The sequence below is a fragment of the Podarcis gaigeae genome (assembly GCF_964106915.1).
Source record: "Podarcis gaigeae genome assembly, chromosome: 14".
Classification (NCBI taxonomy): domain Eukaryota; kingdom Metazoa; phylum Chordata; class Lepidosauria; order Squamata; family Lacertidae; genus Podarcis; species Podarcis gaigeae.
In genome coordinates this window covers 21,394,306-21,421,170 of record NC_139690.1, presented here as the reverse complement: position 1 = coordinate 21,421,170, position 26,865 = coordinate 21,394,306, and the positions used below count along the sequence as shown (strand labels likewise).

General features: G+C 40.2%; 1 protein-coding gene across 4 annotated transcripts in view; it reads left to right on the top strand.

Annotated features, from left to right (window-relative positions):
* The window catches only part of ASB7 (ankyrin repeat and SOCS box containing 7), a 37,739-nt gene extending 22,112 nt beyond the window's left edge, over positions 1-15,627 (top strand). For all 4 annotated transcript variants that reach the window (XM_083713270.1, XM_083713269.1, XM_083713271.1 and 1 more), the window contains exon 6: positions 11,157-15,627. In XM_083713270.1, the coding sequence (XP_083569396.1) occupies positions 11,157-11,296 (140 nt within the window). In that variant the 3' untranslated portion in view covers positions 11,297-15,627. The remainder of the gene's footprint in view (positions 1-11,156) is intronic.
* Positions 15,628-26,865: the final 11,238 nt, after the last annotated feature.

Here is a 26,865-nt window from a genome sequence, read left to right as displayed (position 1 = left end):
AAGTCAAGACTCATAGGCGCCGACTCCATGGGGCCTGAGGGGGCCCGAGCCCCCTCAAAAATTTGTTTGGGGGGTTAGGGTTAAGAAAATTATTAGTTATATTATGCTTTGTAAAATCACAAAATTATGTTGGTATTTTTTATTTTCCTTGTTTGACGATAGTTACCTTTTAAAATACATTCAGTAATGAGTTAAAACAAAGCCACTCCCGATCTAGAGAGGGGGTGGGGTTGCAGGCTCTCGACCCATCAACAATCTCGCGGGGCTGATGTCAGCCCCGCGAGAAGCGGGGATTCCCCCTAGCTCATTAATATTCACCTTCCACGGCGGCAGCCAATCGGCTGCCGCAAAGGGCGGGCCCTCACAGGTTCACTTAAGGTCGGGGCGGGGTTCGTTCCCCCAGCAGCAGCGGTTTGGAGGTCTTGGCCCCCCCCCATATTTTTTATAAGTCGGTATGGGCCCCCGCCCCCCCAATATTTTTTATAAGTCGGCGCCCCTGTCAAGACTGCAGGGAGAGTACTCCCATCACAAAAAGTCAGTACAGGATGTGTCCGTTAGTAAGTGGATTGAGCCACTTCCAGCTTTTTTGGCAAACTTGCGACAGGCTTATGAAAAGCCAAGGTGCAAACACATTCTTATTCTTGTAAAGGGAGTGGTTAGTTGAGTTGCAGCACTTCCTTAAGCGAAAACCTCCAATGTGTGGAAAGCAAATACTTTCAGCTTGAGAGAAGGCTCTTCAATGTTGATACACACCAAGCCCCAACGTGAAAAGGTCTTTGTCACCTGTAGCCATGATGGTAGCGCTGTATTTTATATTATGTGATAGTGTCTGAACGCATCCCTCTGCCCATTTCACTCTAGGTTGGCTTTGACAGTTTGACTAGGTGGTAATAACTGTTTGTGGCAACAAAGTATAAAGCTGTAGTTACGAGGTTTATTACTGTGTTGCAGTAGTCTAAGCAAAAGGCACATTACTGCTCTAAGGAGCTTCCATTGATCGAAGGGGGCCAAGCAGCTTTAAGGCTGGATGCTTGGAATGTGGTTTCCTTGATAATCATAATCAGAGAGGATACTTAAACAAGTTAGTCTTCTCAAGGGAGATTATTTAATTACATTTTGTATTTTTTATACTACTGTACTCCCTTTGTTAAATTGAAAGATTTGTGGATTGAAAAGTAATTTGAAAGCCTTTTAGATCCCCCTTTCTTTAGACACCTACAACTGAAATGAATCTAAATTTTCTTTGCCAAAATTTGAAAAAGTGTGTTCGGTGTTTTTAAGTCGTGCAGTGGCTTCCACTCCTACGTAATTTGAAGCCTTTGAAATTGAGAACTTCATGGAATGTAGTTGTGGTCAATGGGGCAATTTTCCTGCATCAGCATCTTTCAATGTGTAGGAAAATATTCTATAACTTAATACGAAGTTTTAAAATCATTTACTTCAATTAATGGTTGTAAACTTCCTCTGCTTTTCAAGTCAGGTTGTAGCTGATGGCTTAGTTCATCCTCTTGCAGAGATGTTGTTTTTATGGAACTAATGTTATAGTGCATGTGATATTGTAGACTCTTCATGCAGTACTAATCTCCCCTTGTTAGGCAGCTGATAGTCAAATGCCAGTTTTAAAATAAATAGTGTTTTATGAGACGGGGGCAGGCTTTTATGTATGTTGGAGATGGATCAGACTCTTTCAGAGAAGAGACATCCTAGGTTCTTTTGGGCATGGAAAATAGGAGGCTAAACTTTCAAAGGGTTATGTAGCATCTGAGGTGGGTGACTGTTAGTCAAAGCAAACTCCCTGGCTATCATATTCCAAGCACATTTTCAAAGCATGCATGTTTGCCTCAAGAACATAACTGGGCTTTTTGTTCAGGTAGGTGCTTTGATATTGCCGTATGTTTTGTGTGTTTATCCCCAACAATCCCTTTATTCAACCCCCCCCCCCAAAGTACTCTGTTTCAGGGAGGTTGGGCTGGCTTTGGCCATTGCAATACAGTATAAAAGTGAAATATCCAGTGTACTAACTGTAAATGGAGCTAAGCTATAACATATGCTGAAGTCTTGCTGATTTAAATAATGCATTTGTAAGTGTACCACCATGTATAATTGCACACTGTGTGCAGCAAGTTTGAACACCATGAGCATGAGCCGGACTTCTATTGGGCTTGATCTACAAAGTGAAATAAGCTTTCAGCAAAATAGAGACCTTGCGACAAACGGCTGTTATCTCAGGATTTTGGAGTTTAGTTTCAACCACTTTTATATTCTACTTTTACTGATGCTGGGGTTGTAGTGGATTTCTTACATTCCTATTGAATCTGCATACAGTTGCTGTTGCCTGCCGCTGTGTTAGGCAACAGTATTATCAGTCTGTATACCGAAAAGGTGTTATGAACCTGTAGCTTGAGGCTTTTAAAAGAGCTGGAGTTTAATTGCAGCATTTTCAGGTCACCAAACAATAAATGGTTGAGTGGTAGTTATCCCTTCAGTTTTGCAAGCAGATTTAACATAAATATAAATGGGTAGGCAGTTATTCAATTTCTTACCCGCCCTTTACTGCAAGTTCCCAGGGCGAGTTACAACAATAATATATACAATTATAAAACAAAATAGTTACAGCCATAAACAAAAGTGTAAACAATTACAAACAATTCCATATATAAAAATGGAACAGACATTTAAAAGCAGTTCCATAAATAAAAACCATTGAAGTTTATTCCAGTGCAGATGCAAGACTGCACATGAAGCTATAGGAACCCTGCATGTGAATGTCTCAGGCTTTAAATGATCATCAAACTGTATTTTTAGTATTTGATTGTAATGTGCACTCTTTTAAAATCATGAAGTGGGGAGAGTGGAAGCAACACTACTTCGAAACCAAAAATAGCAATAAATCATTTGACTGCTATAAGGCAACAGTGCATTTTGTAGGGGTGTGAATTGCTTCTTTTACCTCACTCTCCACTTGATATAAATCACAGAGGCAATCAAAATAATGACAATTTCCTTTTCCTTAAAACAGCTTTCTGGGACTGGTGCCCATTTATGATGGTGTTTTAACTTGCAGATTTCACCTTAATTATCTAATGAAAGAAGTTTTGGTTTTTGTATGTATTTTTGAAGCAGATATAAATTGGTTTAACTTTAATTTCACACCTATCCCCCCCCCTTTTTTTTGGCTTCATATTACTGTTTTGGAGCCTTTTACACAGTAGATGGTAACATCAAATATAGTTCATTGCTACCTTGAAATTTATTATTAACGAAATTAATGAGTACCTATACTAGCTAGACAAAACATGGCATATATCTAACTCACATTTGAAATAATGTTCTCCATAGATTCTGTGCTTTGTGGGTGTGGGGCGGGGAAGGGAAATGTTTCTTACCGGGGGGGGGGGGGAGCTATGATCTCACATTCCTTTTGAGAAACCAATTAAAACATTTTTTGAAAGAAGAATAGTGGTGGGTAGAGGGGGGAAAGTCTGCTCTTTTCCAGCTATGTGGAATTATATTGCATTTTAGATTGTTACTTTTTTGGGGGGGGGGTGGAACGAAAACAAAAAGACAAAGCACTTCTTTGCCTTCAGTGGAAACGTTGGGTCTTTGTGGGCATCCAAATGATCAGTGCAAAATTTTGCAGTGATGGAAAGTTCTTTTTAATCTATGCTAAGTATAAGAAATGTTATACTGGAGAAAGAACCTCATTGTTTCTGGTCTCAAACTATCATTTAAAACCAGGCTTTGGTATGCATTTGAAATGGAGGGTTAAACACTAGCTTTCTCCCATTGAGGTAACTCTTCTGGGAGAGAGAATTTTTTCTTTTATAAAGATCTGTTATATCATTGGCCACAAGAATCTAAAGCAAGCTACAGGAGGTGGATTTTTTTGGGCAAGTAGAGCAATTATTTTATTTTTTTAAATTGACACTCTTGCACAACTAAAATGATTTCACCAATCAGCAATCCATCAAGGAAAACTAGAGAAGGAGAAATATACCAGCATATGAAAGTACATAATTGCTCTGATTTGATACTCTTGATTCATTCGTATTTTAATTTTAGACCAGTTTATCTTTTGACAATGATGGTTTTATTCCTCATATAGACCACAGACAGAAAACCAAAGTTTGTGCTTCTGGTCTAGTTTGCAGGTCAGTTGCTGCTCTTGTGATCCTGTAATGGGACTGTTGCTGATCTGGGGAACGACTTGTGTGCTATTCAAAAGCCTAGAATGACTAAAGTTGTGATGGTATGTCAATAGGCCCTGCTCACTAATCTATCAGTGCATCAAATCAGGCCAGCAGCACGGGGGAGCAGGACCTTATAGCTTATAGCTATCTATATTTTAATATATCTTGGAGGTTTGGTATCGTACGTATTTCATTTTTTGATTGCTGCAGTTCAGCATTTGGAAAAAGTAACTTTAAATACAATACTGCTTGATATCAGTTTTCCACAACTTAGAAGTTGTCCCGTCCCCTCTTTTCAGGCTGCTAGAAACAAGATTTTGAAAAGTATTCCATGTCCCTAGTATGGGAATGGATTTTCAGAGCAGGGCAGGTGTTTGCTTACAACAATATGATGACTACTTTGAAAATCTAGCTGCCAGATAGGCTTGAAAATCACAGCAGGTTTCGTTGCCTGTGGTGAACAAAAAAATGTATATTTAGGCCAGGCTGGAAAATGTTACAAAAAGTTGTTAAGGATGGGAGCTTTTGGGTCTTTTAAAAAAAATATATGTCTGCTTCTATAAGAAACTTTGTGGTCTAGTAACTTCTGTAGACTACAAATTGCCATATATTACAAGTATAAGGATAATATTAAGGGTGCTAGGTAACTGAATCTCAAAGGCACTACGAACTTATTAATGGCTGAATTGTAGACTCTAATTAAAATATTTAGGTCTTTGGGCTGTTGTCTTAGTCCTGTGCCTGCCTTCCTGTTTGTGATGGAGTTTTTTGTCATTGGGTTGTTTTGTTGTTTTTTTTACTTTCCCATTGCCATATCTGCTTCATTAAAACAACAAACAACCCACCCATCCCCTGATACTTCAAATGATAACATGTCTGTGCTTGCTGTCAGGTGAAATATGCTGGAAAATACACTGTTAACATATACCTGTTAGACTGTTCACTCATAGGAATCAGCTTCTTTCTGGAGAATGGCCAGATTTGGTTAACACAGCAGGAGAAGTTAGCGTTTCTAAAGGGTTCCCCTAAGCAGGTCTTAAATTGCTGAGGTTTCAACTCTCACTGTCCTTTCCCACAACAGAAAAATGTTCAAAGGTGGCTGCCATTCAGATTATTTTAAAAATGCTTTTTGTGGTAACATAATATGCAAACTTACTTTTAAAGTCAAGTGAAGCTTATGGTTGCAACTCATTCTTTTACTTTATTTATAAAGACTGCAGAATAATATCAAAACCACTTAATGGAAAAGTCACAACACTGTTGATTTCTGTGTTCTGGAATCTCTTGGTTTTATCTATGATGAGTGAATATGCAGGCTGAGGGGTGACTCAAAAGGTCATTTTTAGCACAAATTCATGTTTTCTTAAGCCTTTGTAATATAAGGCTAGCTGTGCAGCTGTGCATCGTGGCCCCATTACATGCATAAAGAAAGCAGTGCTCAGATTGGAGTCCCAGTGCTTTCAGGAAAGAAATTTATACGCTTGTTGTTCAACTTCTATTGGATATATAATATGTGCAATATGTTCTCCAGTATATTGTCTAATGATCAGGTCTAGAAGCATGAATCTACTATATTTCATTTTTTATGTTCTGTTCTTCCTCCAACAAATTTGGGGTCATGCACCAGGTTCTTCCCTTTCCCTTCAACCACACAGCCGCCATATGAGGTAGGTTGAGCTGGGAATTGAAGCTGAATCTCCCTGGTCATAGCCTGTCACTGACCACTACATCAAGACAGTTTTATTAATTACCACAGAAATTTGCAGAGACTATTTTCTACCCGGATGTGACCTCACTCATGAAACTCCAACTGCTTTGTCATATATATACACTGTCGTGAAAGAGTTGGCTGTGGGTTCCCATGGCATATAAACACAGCTATTTGACATAGGTACTCCTGTATTCTGGGAGAATGTAAATTCAAAGACTTCACACACTTCTCACATGGAAGTAATGTTTGTATAGAGAATTGGGCTTCCTTGGGAAGAGTCTTATGAGAGGAGTTAACTTGTGGGGAGGTGAGTAGAAACAAATATTTGTATGAATGGAAAGTAATTTAATTAGATTTCTCAGTCACTGTTCCCTCTCTGAATTTTATTTTGCGTTTGTCAGACACCATCCAGTTTTGCCGGAACTCATATGTAGAACATATCGACAGCAGTACAAGGAGACGACTTACCCCAGAGGGTAGCCACAAATTCTCCATCCGCACAACTGCCATGGGGGTGGACCATCAAGATCCCAAATAAATGGTTCACCCTCCTCACCCAGAGGAGGGGAGTCACCACAGGCTCGCCCTGCTACAGCCAGATATGACAATTCACAAATCGGTCCCTCTTCCTCCTTGAGGATGGAGCCCTAGCCTCTTCCCCCAAATGGGGTTAGGGATGGAGGAAACACCTTGCCCAGTGAAAGATGGGAGAAATAAATGAATTAGGAGACTGTTAGCGATTACATCAGCATTTCAGTTCCCTTTCCCCCCCTTAGTTTCCAAAACAAATCTTTAGATCAGTGTTTTCTGTCTTACTTTTTTGTTTCCTTTAGCTAAAATTAAAATTGCATAACATTAGGAATAAACATTAATACACTGGAAAAGGCTAACAAAACAATTGCGAGATCATACCAAAAATGATGAATAATGGCTTACAACATATCTAAACTTATATTCCCAGAAGGTCATTAAATCTATTTTTTATCAAATGGAGTTTCACAAATTTGATTCTCAGAATCACAAATAAAATTAAGTTTTAACATTATAGAATTTGTAATATGGCTATGAAACCAGTCCCACAATAGTGAAGAATTTCACCACATACTCAGAAAAGAGATAGAAAATGCAGGTGAAGAACTTCACAAAAGCTGGTCAGGTTCAGCATAGCACTTACTATAACACATTGAAAAATGTGGCAAACACACATACCTTTTACAAAGCTTATGTAATACAGTATAACCAGTGCAATCCCAGATATTTCCTCCTTTTCCCCCTCCTGCCCCTGCTGAATAAACCCCATTACAAATATTTTGCCATAGTTTTTAATCTACCTTTTTAGGGTATTTAGATTTTTGACAGATACGCTTTGGATTATGTTTGTAATAAATGGGTCGCATTTAAATTGATAGTTCTCAGAGGGTAATATGTAATGGTAGAAGCAAGTGATGGCATTAACTAAAATAATTATATCTTTTCGAGGTACTAAATATATATTAAGAGATTTGATTTTCTGTGGCTTGTTTTGTTCTAACAGTTTCTTATCTAGTAATAAAAGCTTATCTAATTTTCATATACAGTCTTCCATCTGACTACTGTATTTACAAGCATCCAGTTATAATGCTACTGGGGCATCATCTATATATATATAAAATCTCAACTAACCAACATAAATATTAATTTGAATTTATGAAAAAAAACCAAATCTCTTAATATACATGTAGTACCTCGAAAAGATATAATTGTTTTAATGCCATTACTTGCTTCTACATTACATATTACCTTCTTGAGAGATACTATCAATTTAAATACGACCCATTTATTGCAAACATAATCCAAAGTGTATCTGTCCAAAAATCTAAATACTCTATTTCTATTTAATAAAGCTGACTGAAAATCTGGTAAAATTTTATTTCTCCTTCTGATAAATGCTTTGTCCGTTGTAACTAAGAATTACAGTTGCTACTTTCACTTTACAGCTGATAAATTGAAATATTTCTGATTTAGTCATCTCTCAATTTACGAGTTTATTTTATTTATTTAAGCAACTTTTTTTAAAAAAAAACCCAAACTTCAAAAGTAGCTTACATAATAGAACATCAAACAATATACAAAAAGATGGCAGCCCAGCATTTTAAATAATTTCTGAAATGGAAGAAATTTAGGAACAGTGTTAATCAAGGAAAGTAATTCACAAAACCACAGTTATAAGGGGGAAAGCAGCAATTTTGTAAGACAAGTATTTGGTAAGGGCTATAGCTCAGAGGAAGAGCATCTCCTTTACATATGGAAAGTCTTTCGTTCAATCCTTGGCATCTTGAGATTGGACTCAGAATGTTCCTAGTCTGAAACCCTGGAGACCAGCTGCTGGTCAGTGTAGACAATACTGTACTGAACTTGATGGGCTGGAGGTCTGTCTCTGCATCAGGCAGTTTCCTATGTGTTAAGCCCAAATGCCCTCCTAAAGATCCATATTTTAACCAACCACATAAAATCAAAGTATTGGAGTCTGACAGATCGCACTTGATAGGATGTTCCACATGGTGGGTGCCAGTTTGGAAAAGGCCCTGCTCATGATAGCTGCCCATTATGCCTCATGAGGGGAGAACTTTGGAGTGAGGACTCATATGTTGAATTGGGCACATTGAAAGGAACATATGGAATTCCCACTGTATCTTTACATTGCAGTTATGCATAATCATATAAAATCATAAGCTGATCTCTTATTTAAATCTAAAACTCTAAAATTATTGAATATATCAAATATTTTAATCTCAACCATTTTTCAGTTTGAGCACATCCTAATGCTCTTTGCTAATGCACTTGAGGAACAATATCCCCAAAATCATTCTCTCTTTGAACTAAACTATCCAATTTATCACCAAGTTCTTTAAAGTTGTTTACATAAACATGTACTTTATTCATTGATGTTTTTAATCTTTTTTGACACTCTTAGGTTTCTCAGTATATTCTTTCAATTCTTGTGTTTATCTTCTGAAAGTTTGAATTCCTTCATTAAATATTTTTTTCCCTTTCCTCAAGAGACTATATTGGGATCTCTTACCCAATTAATTTTCTCAGGAATTTTTGGAGTCATATCCACAAATCAACTTTGAATCATTCACTCCCCAATATATTAGTAGGACAATCTTAACTGTAAATCTTTCATTTCATCCATCCCACAGACAGAATCATTATCATATCAATTTGTTTCAGAATTCTTTTTCAAATAATCATATTTCAATACCGCCCAGTCATATCTCGCATAATATATATTGTGCATCTCCTGTATACAAGAAAATTGTAGAAAATGAAGTGCATAATGTTGCATCAATGCTGGGCAGTTTGTAAACTATAAACATTTTTCAGCTAAATACTATATTTCACTATCCCTTACATACTATAATTTATATTGCAACAAACCAGTATAAAAAAGAACATTGAAATTCCAAATCCTTATTAGTTGAGAAAATAACAGTCACAAAATCAAATTGGAATTTAGTATGCAGTAATGTTTTCGACATGCATTTCCGAATAGGGTCGTGGTAATATTGGTTAACGTTCCAAATAGTCAGAATTCTCAGATTTTGCTGAACAGTGTTATGAAATGGTCGCACCTTTTGATGATCTAAGTCACTTGTACTGGTGAGGTGGCCTCCAGCCATATACAAAATATACACCTGGAAGCGAGTTGCTGTGGCTGGTCTGTGTTGGAAATGGAACTTGTTAGCTGCCCTCACCCCCCTGGAAAAGGTGGGCAGGCTCACCTGACAGCAGCTACAGTTTTCGGAGTACCCAGCTTGACAGTTCTCAGCTTCTGTCTCTTTGAAGTAGTATTGCATTCACTGAACTTGAGCCCCTGGGATAGGGTGGGTTGTAAGTGTTTGCTTAAATCAGGCTTTTCAACTGTTGCCTGTACCAAAGGAACAGACAGCTGCTGCCTATGCTTCTAGAATAAAAATTACTAATAAGAGCCTTCATTAAATTTGATGGTTCAAACATGTGCCATCGTTGGAAGCAGACAGAGAAGGGTTAATGGAATTAGTTTTGATACCATTGTATTTCTGAATGTGCTGGCTTTGGAAGTCTTTTAATTGTCATGTTTAATCTCCCTTTTAATCTTTCCAAACTTGGCAGAGGTTCTGCACTTAGTATTACCTCTTAATCATCATTAGATAGAGCTTGATTTGTTGCCTTCTTCACTTGTATTTCTTTTGCCTGATTACTAATAACATTTTACATTTGCCAAATGAAGGTTCACTGGTGTTGGTCTATAATCCTCCCCTCCCCTCCCTTTTTCATTCAAATGCAACCAAGAATGAATAAGTTCTCTAGACACCAAGAGCCAATAGATGTGGCAACTGGTGCTTAACACTGGAAATGTCCATTGTTAGCACATTCCCAGGAAATGCTCTTCAGCTTATCAGGGGGAAATGTCAAGACGCTTAATAATCAGCTCTTAAGGAATTCTGCCCTAAGTGTGGATTGTCTGCCAACCCCCTTCCATTTTATTCAGGAGATCTGTTGCAGATTTGGATGTGAGATGTTTTTCTATAGGCTACAGTCAATGTTCAACTTTCGATGTACACTTGTGAATGCTGATGTGACAATCCGATTCAAATGTTGTGAATGTCTGAACACTATTGAGAGAATACTGTTTGAAAATTTCCCGAACTGTTAGCAATCACTGTAGTATGTCCAGAAAAGGAGAAAATCTCATTCTCTCTCTCCTTCTCCCCCCCCCCCCCAATATTCATGAAATCTCTCTGGGATTTTCGGTTTTCGCCTTTAAATACCATAAATTTATGTGGATATAAAATCATGCACTAGTGGTTAAAAGCAAATGTCTATATGGTTAAGTTTGAGTTGGCAATACTTTCTTTTTTTATGTCTGTGCATCTCATTCTGCAGTTAGCTTAAAATTTGTTCTTGGGCAACCCTGGAAGGGAGCAACTCAGTGTTAGAGCATAGTAATAGTTGGCATTCAAAAGGTTCAGGGTGCATTCTGGCATCCTTAAAAGGCTATTGGGTAGCAAGGTTGGGAAAGACTTCTGCTTGAGACCTGCTGCTAATTGTTTCTAATTTGGATAGTTTAGCTGAAACCTGACATTTAACTGAACATACGAAAACCAGTTTTTAGGTCTACACATTTAGCTGTTCTGCTTCGTAGTGCTTGTGAGAGTTTCTGCTTGTTTGTTTCAGCTTTCAGCTTTCAATTACCTTTTAATGATGGCATATTCTTTTTATCTTCTTTTCAGGGCAGCCACGGAACTTACAAGATCTATGCCGAATTAAAATCCGCCAGTGTATAGGCCTTCAAAACCTCAAACTACTTGACGAACTACCAATTGCCAAGGTTATGAAAGACTACTTAAAACACAAATTTGATGATATCTGACATTTTTGCAAAAACGTTGGACGATAAGCAAGATTAGTTTATATTCCAGATACCTTTCAAAGGCTGGTCACCTTGCACAACGTATATCCTATGCAATTTCTGATTTTTTGTTTTCCCCGAGAAGTCAGAAGGCAGGTATACAATTTCTTTGGGAGGGGGGTGTTTTATACCAAATGCTAGAAGGTCTTACTTTTTTATTATTTCTTGGTCCAAGTTTACAAGATCCAAGCTCTCTATACAACTTTACGATTGTAGTCTGGTTTCCCCAACCCCTCTCCACAGGGGTGAGTATCTTATTTTTTTATTTTTAAAAAACTTAAACTTGCAGCTTTGAAATGAAGACAGAATGTCAGTTGTTCAAAGGGATCCTTCCCCTACCCCAATGTAGCATGTGTAATACTGTGAGATGGCTGAGTGAATGCTAAACAAAGTAAAAGTAGGAGACTTAAGGAAGTAATCCACAACACACTACTGTTGTATAGCCTCTGTTCCATGGAGAATCTCAGGCAGGACCCTCTGAAATGTAGGATCTACATAGCAGCAGTGCTTACTGGATTAAGCCCACTAGCATTGTTCCCGTGCCAAGGACCAATATGGGTATCCGCTTATTCCTCATAAGGAGTCCTGACAATTGACTGGATTCCATATGGTCACTATTTTCTACCCATAAGGTGCTTTTTTTCAGAATCATGGCTCAGGCTTGTAACTAGGGTGTTCAGAGTTTACTATAAACACGATAGCTCTTTGGAAACATTGCCACCTTCATTGCTTTTTTCCTTTTCTTCCTTTTTCTTAAAAAAAACCCAAGTTGGATCTTTAACATAATAATTGTAGTTCAGATGTCCATATGTCTTATCCTTCCTTTGATGCCAGTATGTTCGCTGCTGTTTGTAATTAGGTTTTACACTGCTCAGATGCCTCTGTGGTCTCTCTGTATTTCTTTTTTTATAAAAACATTAACGGAAAACTAATCTAATTTCAAAGCCGATGCATCCTGTTTCTCATATGCAATAATTCCCCCCCCCCCCCCGATTTATATTTTCTCCATCACACATGTGATTCACACACATTCCTACCCTGGTCTCAATATGATGTTCGTTACTTATTGGAATTGCTGCTTGCTTATTGGGATATATATATATATATAGATATTTTTGTTACCCCTCCCAAATTTCAAAGGCATCTAGTTTGGACTGTTGTGGCTCACTTCTTCCTCCCCTTACCCCCATGCAAGAGGCTAATCTGTGGTATTCTTAAAACCAGAATCTGGCCTAGCAATTGGGTTTCCATATTTTTAAAAGGGCTCCATAACCTGAAACCTGTTGTGTTTTCAGCTTGCTTGGTGTTAATTAGAACTTTGGGCTGATTCACCAAACCCCTAATTTGTTCTTATGGGCTGTGGTGTAAACACAGCATCTCAAAATACCTTTGCTGACATGCAGATCTGTGTAAAATTTACCATAAATCTGTAGGTCACAGATCTAAAGGGGAACCTTGTGTGAACAATTAAGTTCCATAAGTATGTTGAAGCATAAATAATTGGCCATACCCATAGAAAACTTAGCCACAGCACCTGGACCTTTTTTATTTTGAAGATTCTATATATAACCCCACTGTAATGAGACTTTCTCACTTGGAAGATAAGCTTCTGAGCACAAATCTAAATCTGCAAGAACCCAGCCTGTGCTTTTTAGGCTGAAACTGGCACGTTTAATTATTGCACAGGTTACTAGTCATACCTTGGATAAAGCCTGCAGTTTGATAGGAGTTGAGATTGCAAAGGAAATGAGTTTATAAAAGTTATCCTCTGTATGTCAGTGGCTTTAGCATCCTGAGCTTTGGGATTCCATCTGAGATTCAACATAGATTGCACTTGGGGAACATTATTAGTTCTCTCTGCAGTTTCCAATCACTTTCCCACCACTCGTTTCTTAAAGGGGAACAGAAGTCAGTAATTTAGGATCCATAGAGCTATGTAATCGATGGTACATGACTGCAGCATTAATTTCCATTCTTATAAGCATCAATCCTGTTGCTGTCAATCAATTACAAGGAACTAAGGTAGCAAATGGCAACTTTTTGCTCAGCAAGCACTGACTTAGAGTGCAAGGTATTTCCTCCCAACACACATACCTCCCCCCCCCCTTATCAAGATTCTACTTCAGAGGAATGTATGTTGTTTGTTTAAAAAAATGGAATTTTAGTGGCCAACTAGTACATCATTCTATTCTATTCTATTTAGTTTGCCCTTAATTGGAACAGCATTCAAGCTACGTATACATCAGATGGTCTTTAGTGAATACAAGGGTTTTGCAAGTCTGGACAACAAGGTCCCTGTTTCTTGTGATAAGGAGCTAGGAGCAACTCATCTGTTTTGATCTTCAAGGAAATGTTCACAAAAGCCTCCCAATCTCTTCTAATTTTTATGTTCTTTGGTATCTTAAGGCCCTAGTCCAGTTTACTGGAGATTCAGGCTTTGATCAGTTTGGTTGACTTTCTTAAAGTGATGGTGCATTCTTACCAGCCTAGTAGTCTTTACTGGTTCAGGGATCAATTGTAAGGTGAATTTTATTCTGTCTTGCTGCTGTGACTTCAAAAAATATATATAAAATGTATTGCTGATAACAAAAGTGCTATTTAATGAAATGTATAATTCCATTTATTTATTTGTTTGAGGTTTGTTTTCGTGTCTCTCCCCCTGCCCCAATGTTTTAATAATTGACACACTTTGAATGAAGTACATCTTAGGCCATAAAGTAAAATTCCCTTAACCCTACTGTGTTATCCATTATTTCAGTAAAGCCATTTGACTAGCTGAAGGCAAAGTGGGGAGGGGCAACCTTCGGTCCCAGTTCCTAAGAAAATCAAGCCTTTGACTTATTAACTCGGTAGCTGGTCATCTTTCTTTTTAATGTACAGGAGATTCCATAGCATATGCACCATGTTGAATTGGGGCCAAAGGGCAGAATGTGCATTGTGCATATCTCCATGCAAGCCCAACTCAATTAGGGGTTATACAGCCTGAAATATTTGTACCTCTTTGAGCAAACAACACTTGTTTTTGAGAAGAGAATCAGAATGAAATGATGTTGATGTATTTTGGTTTTACCACTAAAAAATGATGGAAGCTTTTCCATTAAATGTTTTGGCTTAAATTCCAAAAAAAGAAAAAAGATAAGAGCATTTATCCCACTTCTTTAATATTAAACATTTTTATATAGCTTTTTTAAAAAAACAAAACACAAATTGGCAAACACACCAAAGAAATGGACAAGATGAAGATCATTAGCAAACCACAAACCTCATTCTTTTAAAAACAAAACCAGAGTTTTGTAAATATTTCTGTTTATAAATGTACAGCAGAGTAAGAGTCTGTTTTTTAGATTATTTAATTACCATATTTCTAATCTATTTACAATATTAGAGACCATATTTGTAAATTCCCAAGGCTTCTGTTTCATTTTTCATTTTTTACTTATTTCATTATTCATATTAGGAACAATCTGCCCTCATAGGGACAGCATGAAGACACAGCATTTTGTATTTGTTGGTTTCTGGTACTTCATACACACAAAGATGCCCAGCGTAGGAGTAACAGTGGCTCCCTGCAAGTGTTGATTTGCAAATTAGAAGCCAGCCTCATGAACAAGTTTTTCCTTCTCTAAGCACAAACTCTCTTCCACTACCCCTATTCAGTTTAATGCTATATCTGCACCAGTGCTAACCAGGATTCCCCTTGTCCGTGTCAGATCCTGGTTAAGATGGCAACCTTATTTTAGCATTAACCACAATGCAGGTGCAATGTTTCAACCATAGTTAAAGCTGACACTGGACAACGAGAAGGAAATAATCCCTGATAGAGAAGGAGTGAGAAGGGCCCACATTCCTTAAGCAAAGCCATGTTTACAAATCATGGCTTACCTTACAGAGAGCCAGCATTTTGTTTGCACCAGCCTCAAGTGACTGAGAATATAGTCCCCTGGGAACGTTGCCTACAGAAGCACACTTGAAGCAAATTGGTGGTTCTTGTCTGTGGCAAGCTCCGGTTTCTTTCAGCGGAGCCTAAGATGGAGACCTTTGTTGTGGATTTTATGTCAGGTTTTAATGAAGGGTGGGCTAATGAAACCTGAAATCCCAGTCTAACTCAATACGGTCAGTTTGTTGCAAATTTCACTGTGAGAAGGATGATGTACCATTTTGCCCGCCATTCTTATCTTCCATGCAGTTCTTTCTGTGTTAGCAGCATCGTAACATATTTTGTTCTTCCTTTTGTAATGTAAGGTTTTGCGTTGGGTCATTTTGAATTAAAATAATTACCAAATTCTTTTAAATCTGCTTCATTTCTTTAAAAAAAAACATTCAAAAGTTTTTATTCTTTATATTGCAACGGTTGGGGAGGGTTGCCTCAGTAGCTGCCTTCTGTAAATATTGTACTTGAAGTATGACCTTCAATTTCTGGACTTAGATCTTTCCCTGGCTGTTGAAATTGTGTACTTCTCAGACCTGGAATTTAGTGATAGTATCCGGGGGGGGGGGGGGGGGACTAGGATGGATGGATTTAAACCATAGTAATTTACATCAGCAATTTAAATTACCAAGAAGAAAGTCTATGTCAAGTAATCAATTAAAATCCAAATTCTCCATTTATTATTATATACTGTCTAAATAAAATATCATACCAAGGTTCCTGTTACCATAAAAAAATGACCTAGAACTTTCAGATGGTACACTATACATTTCCTAAGTGTGGTCTAAAAGAAAAAAAGAAAAAGCTTCTTTTTAGATTAAATTTACTCTTTGTTAATGGGAAGAACTGGATGACTGTAGCACTGTTATAGCACTGCATCACCGTAAATGTATTTAATGAAAATAAACACATGTGGGGCATATAACTGTCCTGCCCACCCCCCACCACAAAACATCAATCTCATTCAGACACAAGGACAGGTGGTCCTTAGTGGAGACACACCATGAGATTGAAAGTGAATATCAATGGTTTTTGGCTGATGCTTGGTTATAAATTGGGATACAGACTGCCCAAGTGCAGCCTTGCGGACATGCTCAACTGTCCTGCAACCCTCCATCACAGCAATTAGGCTTGGTAAGGTACCCCATTGGAGCAAAGAGACTGTTTTTCAAGCCAAATTGCTTCCAGAGTGGGGAGATCTTTGTGTATCTTGCAGCTGGGGTAGGACGTATGATAGTCATGCCCTGCAGTCTCTGTGAGGATCTCCCCTTCCTCCTCGCAATTAGAATTGGGGAAAACTCAAATGTTTTTTCAAGCCTAATATGGGGGAGGGTGTATTTGTGGTGTGTGATAGGTTGTGATGTGTATGAGTGGAAGTGTGTGTTATATGTGTATGAGAGTGGGTTGCCCCACCCACACTGGCCCTTCCCACTGCTGGTATGTGACCTCTTCTAGAAGGTTAGCAATGAGCTAATCATAAATATTTACTGACTCCGAGCTAATTGGAGTTTGGCATGAAATAAGAGTAAAATTTCACATGATGATCCATCACTGGGCTAACTTGCCGGTCCTTGGTCCAGATAACAAGCCATATATTCATGACCTATTGGGATGTGTAATGACTGATGATTATGATTTATCCCTAGTTTACTAATAAAAGTAGCATCTCATAAGTGGGCCATCTTCTTATATTTGCATTAAGTGCAGATTGCATTTAAGATCAATTTATTTTTAAAGCGAACTCATAACTGAATTTTTAAAAAAGAAATCTGGTTTATTTATCCACCCTGTACAAAAGTGAGAATTGACTCAGGGGAACAGTATATAAACACATCTGGTATTATAAAACCTCTTCTTATGCAAGCTGTCATGTCCTAGCAGGGAGCTCTCTGTATCCCATGGCAATACTTTAACAATGATGAACCATTTTTGTGTGTATCTTAAGAATCTGAAAGAGCCAGCTATGCTTCTCCCAGTGGCAGATAGAAAGTTTGCATTTAGCCCAAAAATGGAAAACATGTGGCTCTCCAGATGTTGCTGGACTCACAACTCTCATCAGCCCCAGCAAGCCTTGCTCAATGGTCACAGATTATGGGAGCTGTAGGGCCACAGGTTTCCCATCCCCTAGCCGTAGGAGTGTTGATGTTGATTGACAAACAGTGATCCCCTCTTCTGCAGCTTTTGGCCTGGATAAAGAGTAGTCTGGGAAGGTTTGCTACCCTGGTCAAAGAGCATATGAGTGCTGCTTTTGATGCAGCAGGTGCTCTGTCATTCTGACAGAACCATTGGGGAGAAATCATAGGCTTCAAGTTGGGCATCCTTGATTGGCCTTGATACCACTAATTAACGCCTATCCTGTCCTGGACCAACCTAAAGGTGAGGTGCTGTTTTGCTTCGTCTCAAATGTCCAACCCTTCTTCCTGCTTGCACTTGATCTAGCACTTGTTTTACACACACACACACACACACACACACACACACACACCCTCTATCTTCACTTGAGTTTTCTGCATTAATTCTAAAGCAGCACTGATCTCAGTTCCACCATTGTTCCAACTTCTCTATGACATCTTTGTTGACTCTGGTAGGATAAGCAAGAGGATATTGTTGGCTCTTCCCATTCATACTTGAAACACACTTAAGAGTTTCTAATATGCTTTCTGTTCCCATCTCTCCCCCTGCCCACCGCCTAGGATATGTTGTTGGGTTCTGACACCAAGTTAATAGTAGAATGCAGAGGATTTAATACTACCACAAGGCCAGCTTCACCTAGTAGTTTGTTTTTTTAATAAAAAAAATGCATACCTCAAATGGACAATGTATTCCCTAAGGCTGCTTGTTGGGCTTGGCCTAATTTCAACAGTCCTCTGCAAATGATTAGTTCAGACATTTAGTACATAGACAGGCAACACCTTTCGCTCTGGACCAAGGACTGCATGGGCCCACTTGACCGTCCACCTATCAATCACGAGATTGACTGGTAGGTGGGTCAAATTAACTGTCCAAATTGGTCAGCAAGGTGGGTCCTTATAAAGAACCCTGGAGAAACCTGTAGTGACTAAAAACCATGCTCTAAAACGGGCTTTTTCAAACTTTGGTCTTCAGCTGGTTTTGGACTACAACTCCCATCATCCTTAGCTAGCAGGGCCAGTAGTCAGGGATGATGGGAATTGTAGCACAACAACAGCTGGCGATTTGGAAAACCCTGCTCTTAAAGTTGGAACTGCCATATCAGTAATCCAGAATGCTCTGGGACAGCTAGCATGCACTGAATATCTTTTAACAGCATCCAACTGGAAAGCAAAGCAAAATACTTAAAAGTGAGGATGGACAGAGAGACACAGGAATTGTGCTGAAGTGAGCTGTACAAATTTACTCTTGCCAGGTTTCAAGAGTCCCCCCCCCCATTGGCAGTGCATTTGGTGAATATGGACTGCTAAACTGTATCAGGCTAAAAACTATGTCCCAGTTTATGTATAATGTTTCCTGTGTCTGCAGAATAATTAATGGTGCATGTTATTGTTTACAGAAATTATTCTCTGCAAGCTGTTGGTGAAACGAAATTTATACAGGGCATAGCACATTCTTTCCATAAATATGTTTGTCTAGGAGCATAGGGAGCTGCCTTATATGGAGTCATTGGTCCATCTAGCTTAGTATTTTCCATGATGAGTAGTTTTCTGGGGTTTCAGACAGGGATCTCTCCCAGCCCTCCCTGGAGATTGAATTTATCAATTTATCATATTAAGAAGTGAACCAGCTTGCTTACTTAGCAAAATTAATAAAAGACTTTGACCAGAATGAATAATTATAACCAATTACCCTTAAAAATATGCCTGAGAGCTCATAGGGGCATAACCAACACGTTTAAGTCTGATTAATGCATAAAAGGGTTAACACCATAGAGTAAGCTGTCCTGCCAGGCTTAACTAGGTCACTCCCCCTCGGTTTGTGAGATTGATAATCAAGCTTATTGTTGTACACCGGTCTACTTGAGAAGCTCAGTGCTGAGTTTCCTCCCACCCCACTCCAAAAAAGACAAGTCTGCTGATAGAGTTCTAGGACTTCTTCCCTCAAAGATTTTCTGCTCACTTAGTATGTGCTAATTAGCAAGTACTGGAAATGAAGAGGTTGGACTGAGTATCCATGACTGTGCCTTGAGTAAACTGACACTTAAAGGTAAAGGTACCCTTGACCGTTAGGTCCAGTCACGGACGACTCTGGGGTTGCAGCTCTCATCTTGCTCTATAGGCTGAGGGAGCCGGCATTTGTCCGCAGACACCTTCCGAGTCATGTGGCCAGCATGACTGAGCCACTTCTGGCAAACCAGATCAGTGCACGGAAACACCGTTTACCTTCCCGCCGGAGCAGTACCTATTTATCTACTTGCACTTGTGTGCTTTCGAACTGCTAGGTTGGCAGGAGCTGGGACCTAGCAACGGGAACTCACCCTGTTGTGGGGATTCGAACCGCGACCTTCCAATCGGCAAGCCCTAGGCTCTGTGGTTTAGACCACAGCACCACCTGCTTGACCTAAATTAGGCTTGACCTAATTTGGCCACAGATTCTCTTCCAGGCAACTAATGAGACCTCAATGCTTCTAGCCTGCCTTGTGCTCTTGAATGTGTGGAGCTGGTAAGTGGCCTTGGCAGGCTTCCTGGGCATAAGTGAGGGCATTGCATATGTACATTGCATTTGTATAGATGTTGATTTTCCGTAACACATAGCTTGCAGGCTCCATCAGATCAGCCAAACCTCCTGCTTTCATTTGCACTCGACGCTTTTGCCTTTGTCTTCTGACTCCCAGGCACTGATTTTGGGCAAGATTACATCCATTTTGGGTGAGATTTTGCCTGAAATCAGACAAGATCTTGCGAAGTGCACCAGATGTGAGATCTCAGTCAAAATCGGCACAATCTTCCCCAAAATCGGTGCCAATGGTGGTGGTGCTTCTCGCCCAGTGGTGGATGTGGTAGGGCGTGTGGCAGGAGCAGAGCAGGATGCGGCGGCAGGAACAGGTAGGTGGTGGTGGAAGCAGCAGCAGGGCAGTGGCACTTTCCGTTTTGCCTCAGGTGGCGAAATGGGATGCGCTGCCCCGGTTACTTGGACAGTTTACGTGAAACACTTTGAATACCTGAGATGCGCTATATAAAATGCTAAATATGAAATACCAGTTTGAGGGAGTCGGGTCCAACTCCAGTTGCAAGCCACAAATGCCAGTTTCCAAGCAGAGATGGGTTTGGTTTGTCACATTGATTTTTTTAGTATACACTATTAAAACATTGTAGTCGTTTGTGTGTAGGGCTGGTCTGCTAAATAGGCTTGCTTTGGAAGCCGTCCTCATGGCAGGCACACAAAAAACCCCAGTCTGTATACAGTACCACACAATAGGGATATTTATCCAGTTCTACAGAGAAGTTTAAACGTTGTGACTCTGCTTTTCACTTGCTTGATCTCCCGTCAGTGAAACTCATTGTAATGACTGCTGTCGTCTAGGCTCTGTCTGGGTATAATGGCTGACCATTAAAAAAAAAAAAAACACCCCAATTCATATCCGGAGCATTACTAATCAAGTATGCCTTGTGAAAGATGAGCTATTTTATCCGCCAAATAGATTCTGCCAACCCATCGCAACAGGCCTTTGGCTGTATGGTCTGGTTTTGATTTGGTTGCTTCCTTCAAACTTCTAAAGCATCTACACATTTCAGGGGAGGAAGGCATAGAATCATAGAGCTGGAAGGTATCTCAGAGGTCAACTAATCCAATCCCTTGGTGGTGCAGGAAATCCACCTCTAGAGCCTTCCTGATAGGTGCCCATTTAGCCTGTTTGCCCTCTTCATACATAACTGTTTACTTTGACCCAAGTGTATCCAGCTGCTGCTGTTGTGAATTGTTGGCATTGTGGTGATACTTGTTGAACGGGTGATAGAAGGCATCACATGTGATGGGTACAGTGAGAACTCTGGCCACAAGGAGCAGCTTAGAATCTGGAAGCAATTGGCTTGCAGGGGGATAAAGGATGTGGTTAGAGATATTTTGGGAAATTAAGCAGAATGGTAAGACTGAGCTACATTTGGAAGAGGAGACACCCAGTGGAAATGATGGAGCATCTATACAGAAGAAATTGGGTGATTATTATTTTTTGTTTGTTTTGGTTTTTGCATGAATTGGTGCTTCTGGATCCTGAATCAAAGGGATGGTTATACTTAGAGCTCTGCATTCCAGGAACTTCAGTCAAAGGGGCCGCCTGGATCAACCATTTAATTAACCACTTTTAAAGCACCTTAATATGTCAATTCCTGGATACTGGTGTGGAATAATAATCAGATAAAAGGGTTGGTGGTCTTTTCTGTGTTTTCCATGTTCAGTAATTCCAGTGGATGATCATAGTACGTTTGGGTCCATTGCTCTCCCATCCCCCACCTCCCAGTTGTAGTGCCATTGTGACCTTGACTTTTGTTCTTCTTGGTGGTTTAGGGGCCACAAGGACAACTTTGTTCAAAAGCAGTGAGTGTAACAAACGAACTTAAAACCAAACTCCTGCTTTTTCGTTTCTTATTGATTGCCCCTTTCTGCTTTATGACAGAGGTTAATGCAGAGAATGAATCTGCCATGACATTGTTTAAAACATCCTTTATCCTTGCCTAATTAGGGGGGATACTTGAAAGGGGGGGCTCATGCGGCTCAACACCTTGTTTCCTAAATGTCAGACTTCATCATTTAGTGAGAGGCATAAAAAGAATCTTGGGAGACCCCATTGCAAGCTACTTTGTGCATGATTGCAGAAACAAATGCTACGACTTTGCTGGGAGATAACATTTCCCCTTTATTCAAACATGTTTTTGTTGATTTCAAAGCAGTTCACAACTGCATAAAACACAATATCAACAAAGCAAGGAGCCACTACAACTACAGTTAAACGGTGCAAGGCAGAGTTCGGTTAAAATCAGCCCATCTCTCTAAATAGCTTGGGTGAGAGACTTGGTGCCTAAATGATGACAAAGAAGCTGCAGGTTAAGAATGTAGGAAGCTGCCTTAGACTGAGTCAGACCATTGGGCCATCCAGCTCAGTATTGTCTGATTGGCAGGGCCAGATAGGGAACATTCCAAGCGCTGCCTGGAGATGCTATGGGTTGAACTCTGTTGTCGTTTAGTCATTTAGTCGTGTCCGACTCTTCGTGACCCCATGGACCAGAGCACGCCAGGCACTCCTGTCTTCCACTGCCTCCCACAGTTTGGTCAAACTCATGCTGGTAGCTTCGAGAACACTGTCCAAACATCTTGTCCTCTGTCGTCCCCTTCCCCTTGTCGTCCTCTGTCGTCCCCTCCATCTTTCACAACATCAGGGTCTTTTCCAGGGAGTCTTCTCTTCTCATGAGGTGGCCAAAGTATTGGAGTCTCAGCTTCAGGATCTGTCCTTCCAGTGAGCACTCAGGGCTGATTTCCTTAAGAATGGAGAGGTTTGATCTTCTTGTTTGATCTTCATGGAACTCTCAAGAGTCTCCTCCAGCACCATAATTCAAAAGTATCAATTCTTCGGCGATCAGCCTTCTTTATGGTCCAGCTCTCACTTCCATACATCACTACTGGGAAAACCATAGCTTTTACCACTTTTGAACTCTACCACTGAGCAAAGGTCCAGAGGTGTATTTTGCCAAACCGATTGGGCCCCCTCAAGGTATGAAAACAGTATGGCAGAAAGACCTGGGAAAACCCACAGAACAAAATGAATGGGCTGCAATCTACGTTTAAAAGCCCCTTTAAAATCTAAGCTCTGCTTGAAGGTCCAGAAAAAAACAGCTTGGAGCAAAAGCTGATGCCGTCCTAAAAACAAAAATAAAAAACCCCAAACCCTGAAGAAAGAAGAGGGGAATGCAAAAGGATTTGTAATCGCCGAAAGTAAAAGACCTCACTCAGTTCTTCCTGCCCTGGGATAAAAGGCTCGTTGGCTGCAGCCAAGATGGTGCCATTCTCAAAAGAGGCCTCTTCTTCACTGGAGAAAGAAAACAGTAGCAATATTTTAAAATAAGTATTTGCAGCACAACAATGAGCCATAAAGGAGCTTATTAAAAAATATATTTGGAAATAACTAATGCTTCCAATGGAAATAAAACTGACAGAACTTAAATAGGGCTGTCATATGTCCGGAGTTTCCCAGACACATCCAAGAATTGGACTGCAAAATGGAGTCTGGGTGGATTTTTGCTGAATTGGCAAAATGTCCAGGAAAACTTGGATATATGACAAGTAGGGTGATTTTAAAAAACCAAACTTTACAAATTCTCAAAAAAGCCCTTTTTCCGGATTTTCACTTTTGAGAATATGGCTACCCTAATTTAGCACAAAGCTTGACTCTCACAGAAACAATTACAGTCACAAAATAATTAAGCCAAATCCATGGCAAAAAGATCAAAGAATTACAAAAGGAAAATACAGATGTACACAGCAAGCTTGAAGATGCAGAAAAGCGAAAAAGTAAGAATTAATTAGCATTTGGGGTTTTTTGAAGAGGGAGTGTAAGAGAATGATCCTGCACAATTTATTGCCTCATGGCTTAAATCCCTGCTTCCAGACCTCATAATCTCTGCTGATGATTTTGAATGGGCACACAGGGCATTTGGTCCCAAATTGAGGGAGGGAGGGCCCCCCCCATGATATAATTGCCTGCTTTGCCTGTTGCAGGAAGAAGGAAGAACAAAATGGAACAAAGTGTTCAACCTAATATCCATAACTTTTTTTTTTATAGCTCAGTTATCATGATTCAGGATCTGGATTCTGAAACACCGAAAAAGATGAACAAACTATGTGCTTGCATGATTAAACTGCAATTAAACTGGAATTAAATATTGCTGGGACTTCCCCTTCTGCCTTAACGTCATGAGAGGATCAACACAGCTCACGACAGCAAACAGTCTGGAAGCAACAGCTCTCCTCAACACTCTTGAAATTGACCTATCTCTGGAATGGCAGCAAGGAGAAGCAACGGAAGAAAAACAGGATGAACTTTCCGATGGAGTTTGGGGGGATGCAAACAGGAACAAAAGATCCCGCAAATGCCTCACACCTCACAACAGAGGAGACCACTACAACACCCCAAGCAGATTCCTACTAGACCCTCCGGATATCACTAATACACTTACCCTGTGACTTTAACCAAATCTCAAGTAGAACGGTATCCTATACAGCTTGGCTGTCTGTGGACAAACACCAGCTCCCTCAGCCTGAAAGCAAGATGAGCGCCGCAACCCCATAGTCACCTTTGACTGGCCTTAACCGTCCAGGGGTCCTTTACCTTTTACCTTTACATAACCTGGTGAAGGGGGAGCAGCCGCCTGTTGCTGCAACTGCTCCATAGAGCACAGACTTGGGAATACCAGCCTAGACGCTAGTTAATACTTCCTTGTCTATCTCCTTTAGCTGGGGAGTACCCAGGGAGTACCTTTGACATGAAGCAAAGAAAAACCTAAAGGTTTCAGTTTTACATTTCATTCATGCCTCTATGGCTCCCAATCCAGATTAGACTTTTTGCTGCTCAGGTAAAGGTAAAGGGACCCCTGACCATTAGGTCCAGTCATGGCCGACTCTGGGGTTGTGGCGCTCATCTCGCTTTATTGGCCGAGGGAGCCGGAGTACAGCTTCCGGGTCATGTGGCCAGCATGACTAAGCTGCTTCTGGCAAACCAGAGCAGTGCATGGAAACGCCGTTTACCTTCCCGCCGGAGCGGTACCTATTTATCTACTTGCACTTTGACGTGCTTTTGAACTGCTAGGTTGGCAGGAGCAGGGACCGAGCAACGGGAACTCACCCTGTCGTGGGGATTCGAACCGCCGACTTTCTGATTGGCAAGTCCTCCGCTTTGTGGTTTAACCCACAACACACTGTTAATTCCCTTCATGTAATCGGTGAACATAGCTAACATCAAGTTCACTGATCATGCACGAGTTGAAGTGACCATATGACTGACCGATGAAATCCAAACCTCGCCACCGTGGTCATTTAGCTCTATTTTAGTGACCAAACAATTTCCCCTCCTCCACCACCACCACCATACTTTGGTCACATCCACATCATAAAGCACACACCCCAAAGAATCCTGGGAACTGTAGTTCACTCCCCACAGACCTACAATTAACAAACTATGGTTCTTTGGGAGAAGTTATATGCTTTTAACTCTATGGTGTGAGTTTGACCTTTCAGTACCTGAAGCCCCTCACATGTGTGAGCTTGATTTTTGCAATACACTGGTACCTTGGTTCTCATACTTAATCCGTTCTGGAAGCCCGTTCCAAAACCAAGGCACACTTTCCCATAGAAATTAATGCAAAATGGATTAATCTGTTCCAGACTTTTAAAAACAACCCCCAAAACAGCAATTTAACATGAATTTTACTAAAGAGACTATTGATCCCTAAAATGAAAGCAATAAACAATGTACTGCAGTCACACAATCAATCAGTAGCTGAACAGGGTTCCACACAGTCACAAAAACAAACAAAAAAGCCGCAAAAACAAAAAGGCAAAATAAATAGCAAAAACAGACAGGCCTCAGTGTAACACTCAAAACGGAAGTGTGGCACTCAAATTGAAAGCATAACAATCAAATTGGCAGCGTAAGCCTTAAAACGGAAGTGTGGCAATCAAAATGGAAGCGTAACACTCAAAACAGAAGTGTGGCACTCAAAACGGAAGTGTGGCATTCAAAATAGAGCATGTTTTGGCGTCTGAAGAAAGTTTGCAAACCAGAACACTTACTTCCTGGTTTGCAGTGTTCGGGTTCCAAGTTGTTTGAGTACCAAGGCACCACTGTATTCCACCCTTATAACTGAGAGGGAGGAATTGTGCAAATCAGGAATCCACACTGACCAGCAAGTGTAAATATGTGTACTGCCCCTAAGTTGATAATGACAGGGGTTTTCCTTCTGCCATTTTCTAATTATTTGGCAGCAGCCTTGTGAGATGAGACACGCTTGGTATGTTGGCACTCTTTTCAACTGAGAATGAGAACAATGGGCCGTGTAATGAATTCTGCCTCCTTGTTTTCTGTAAAGCAGCTTCCTCATTCTCCACAAGCCTCCTGTTTCTTTCAAGGATGGGCAATCTGGTTAGCACCAGGAGCGAAAGAAATGAAAAACCAGATTGCTTTGGCAAACTTGAGCGGTTTAGTTAGTGAACATGATTTCTGCCACCCCAGTTTCCTGTCCTTTATTCGTTTTATTGATTTATGGCCCAGCCCATCTCAAAGAGAGAGAACGTCAGTAAATGCCTGTAACAGAACACAGCCATCTTAGCAAGTTTCAGTAGCACCTTCAAGATTTTCTGATAACTTTGGCATACATTTTTGAGGACTAGAGTCTGCTTTGTCACAGGTGTTTTGTAAGTTTCATCCTCTACTGGCAGACATTTATGCTTGTTGGATACAGAGGGCAACCCCCCTAAATATTGGGACCCAACACCATAGAAACATAAGAAGACCCTGTTGGATCAGGCCAATGGCCCATCTAGTCCATCTTCCTGTTCAGTGGCCAACCAAATGCCTGTGGGAAACCTGTAAGGAGGTCCTGAGCACAAGAGAACTCTCCCCTCCTGCAGTTTCTAGCAATTG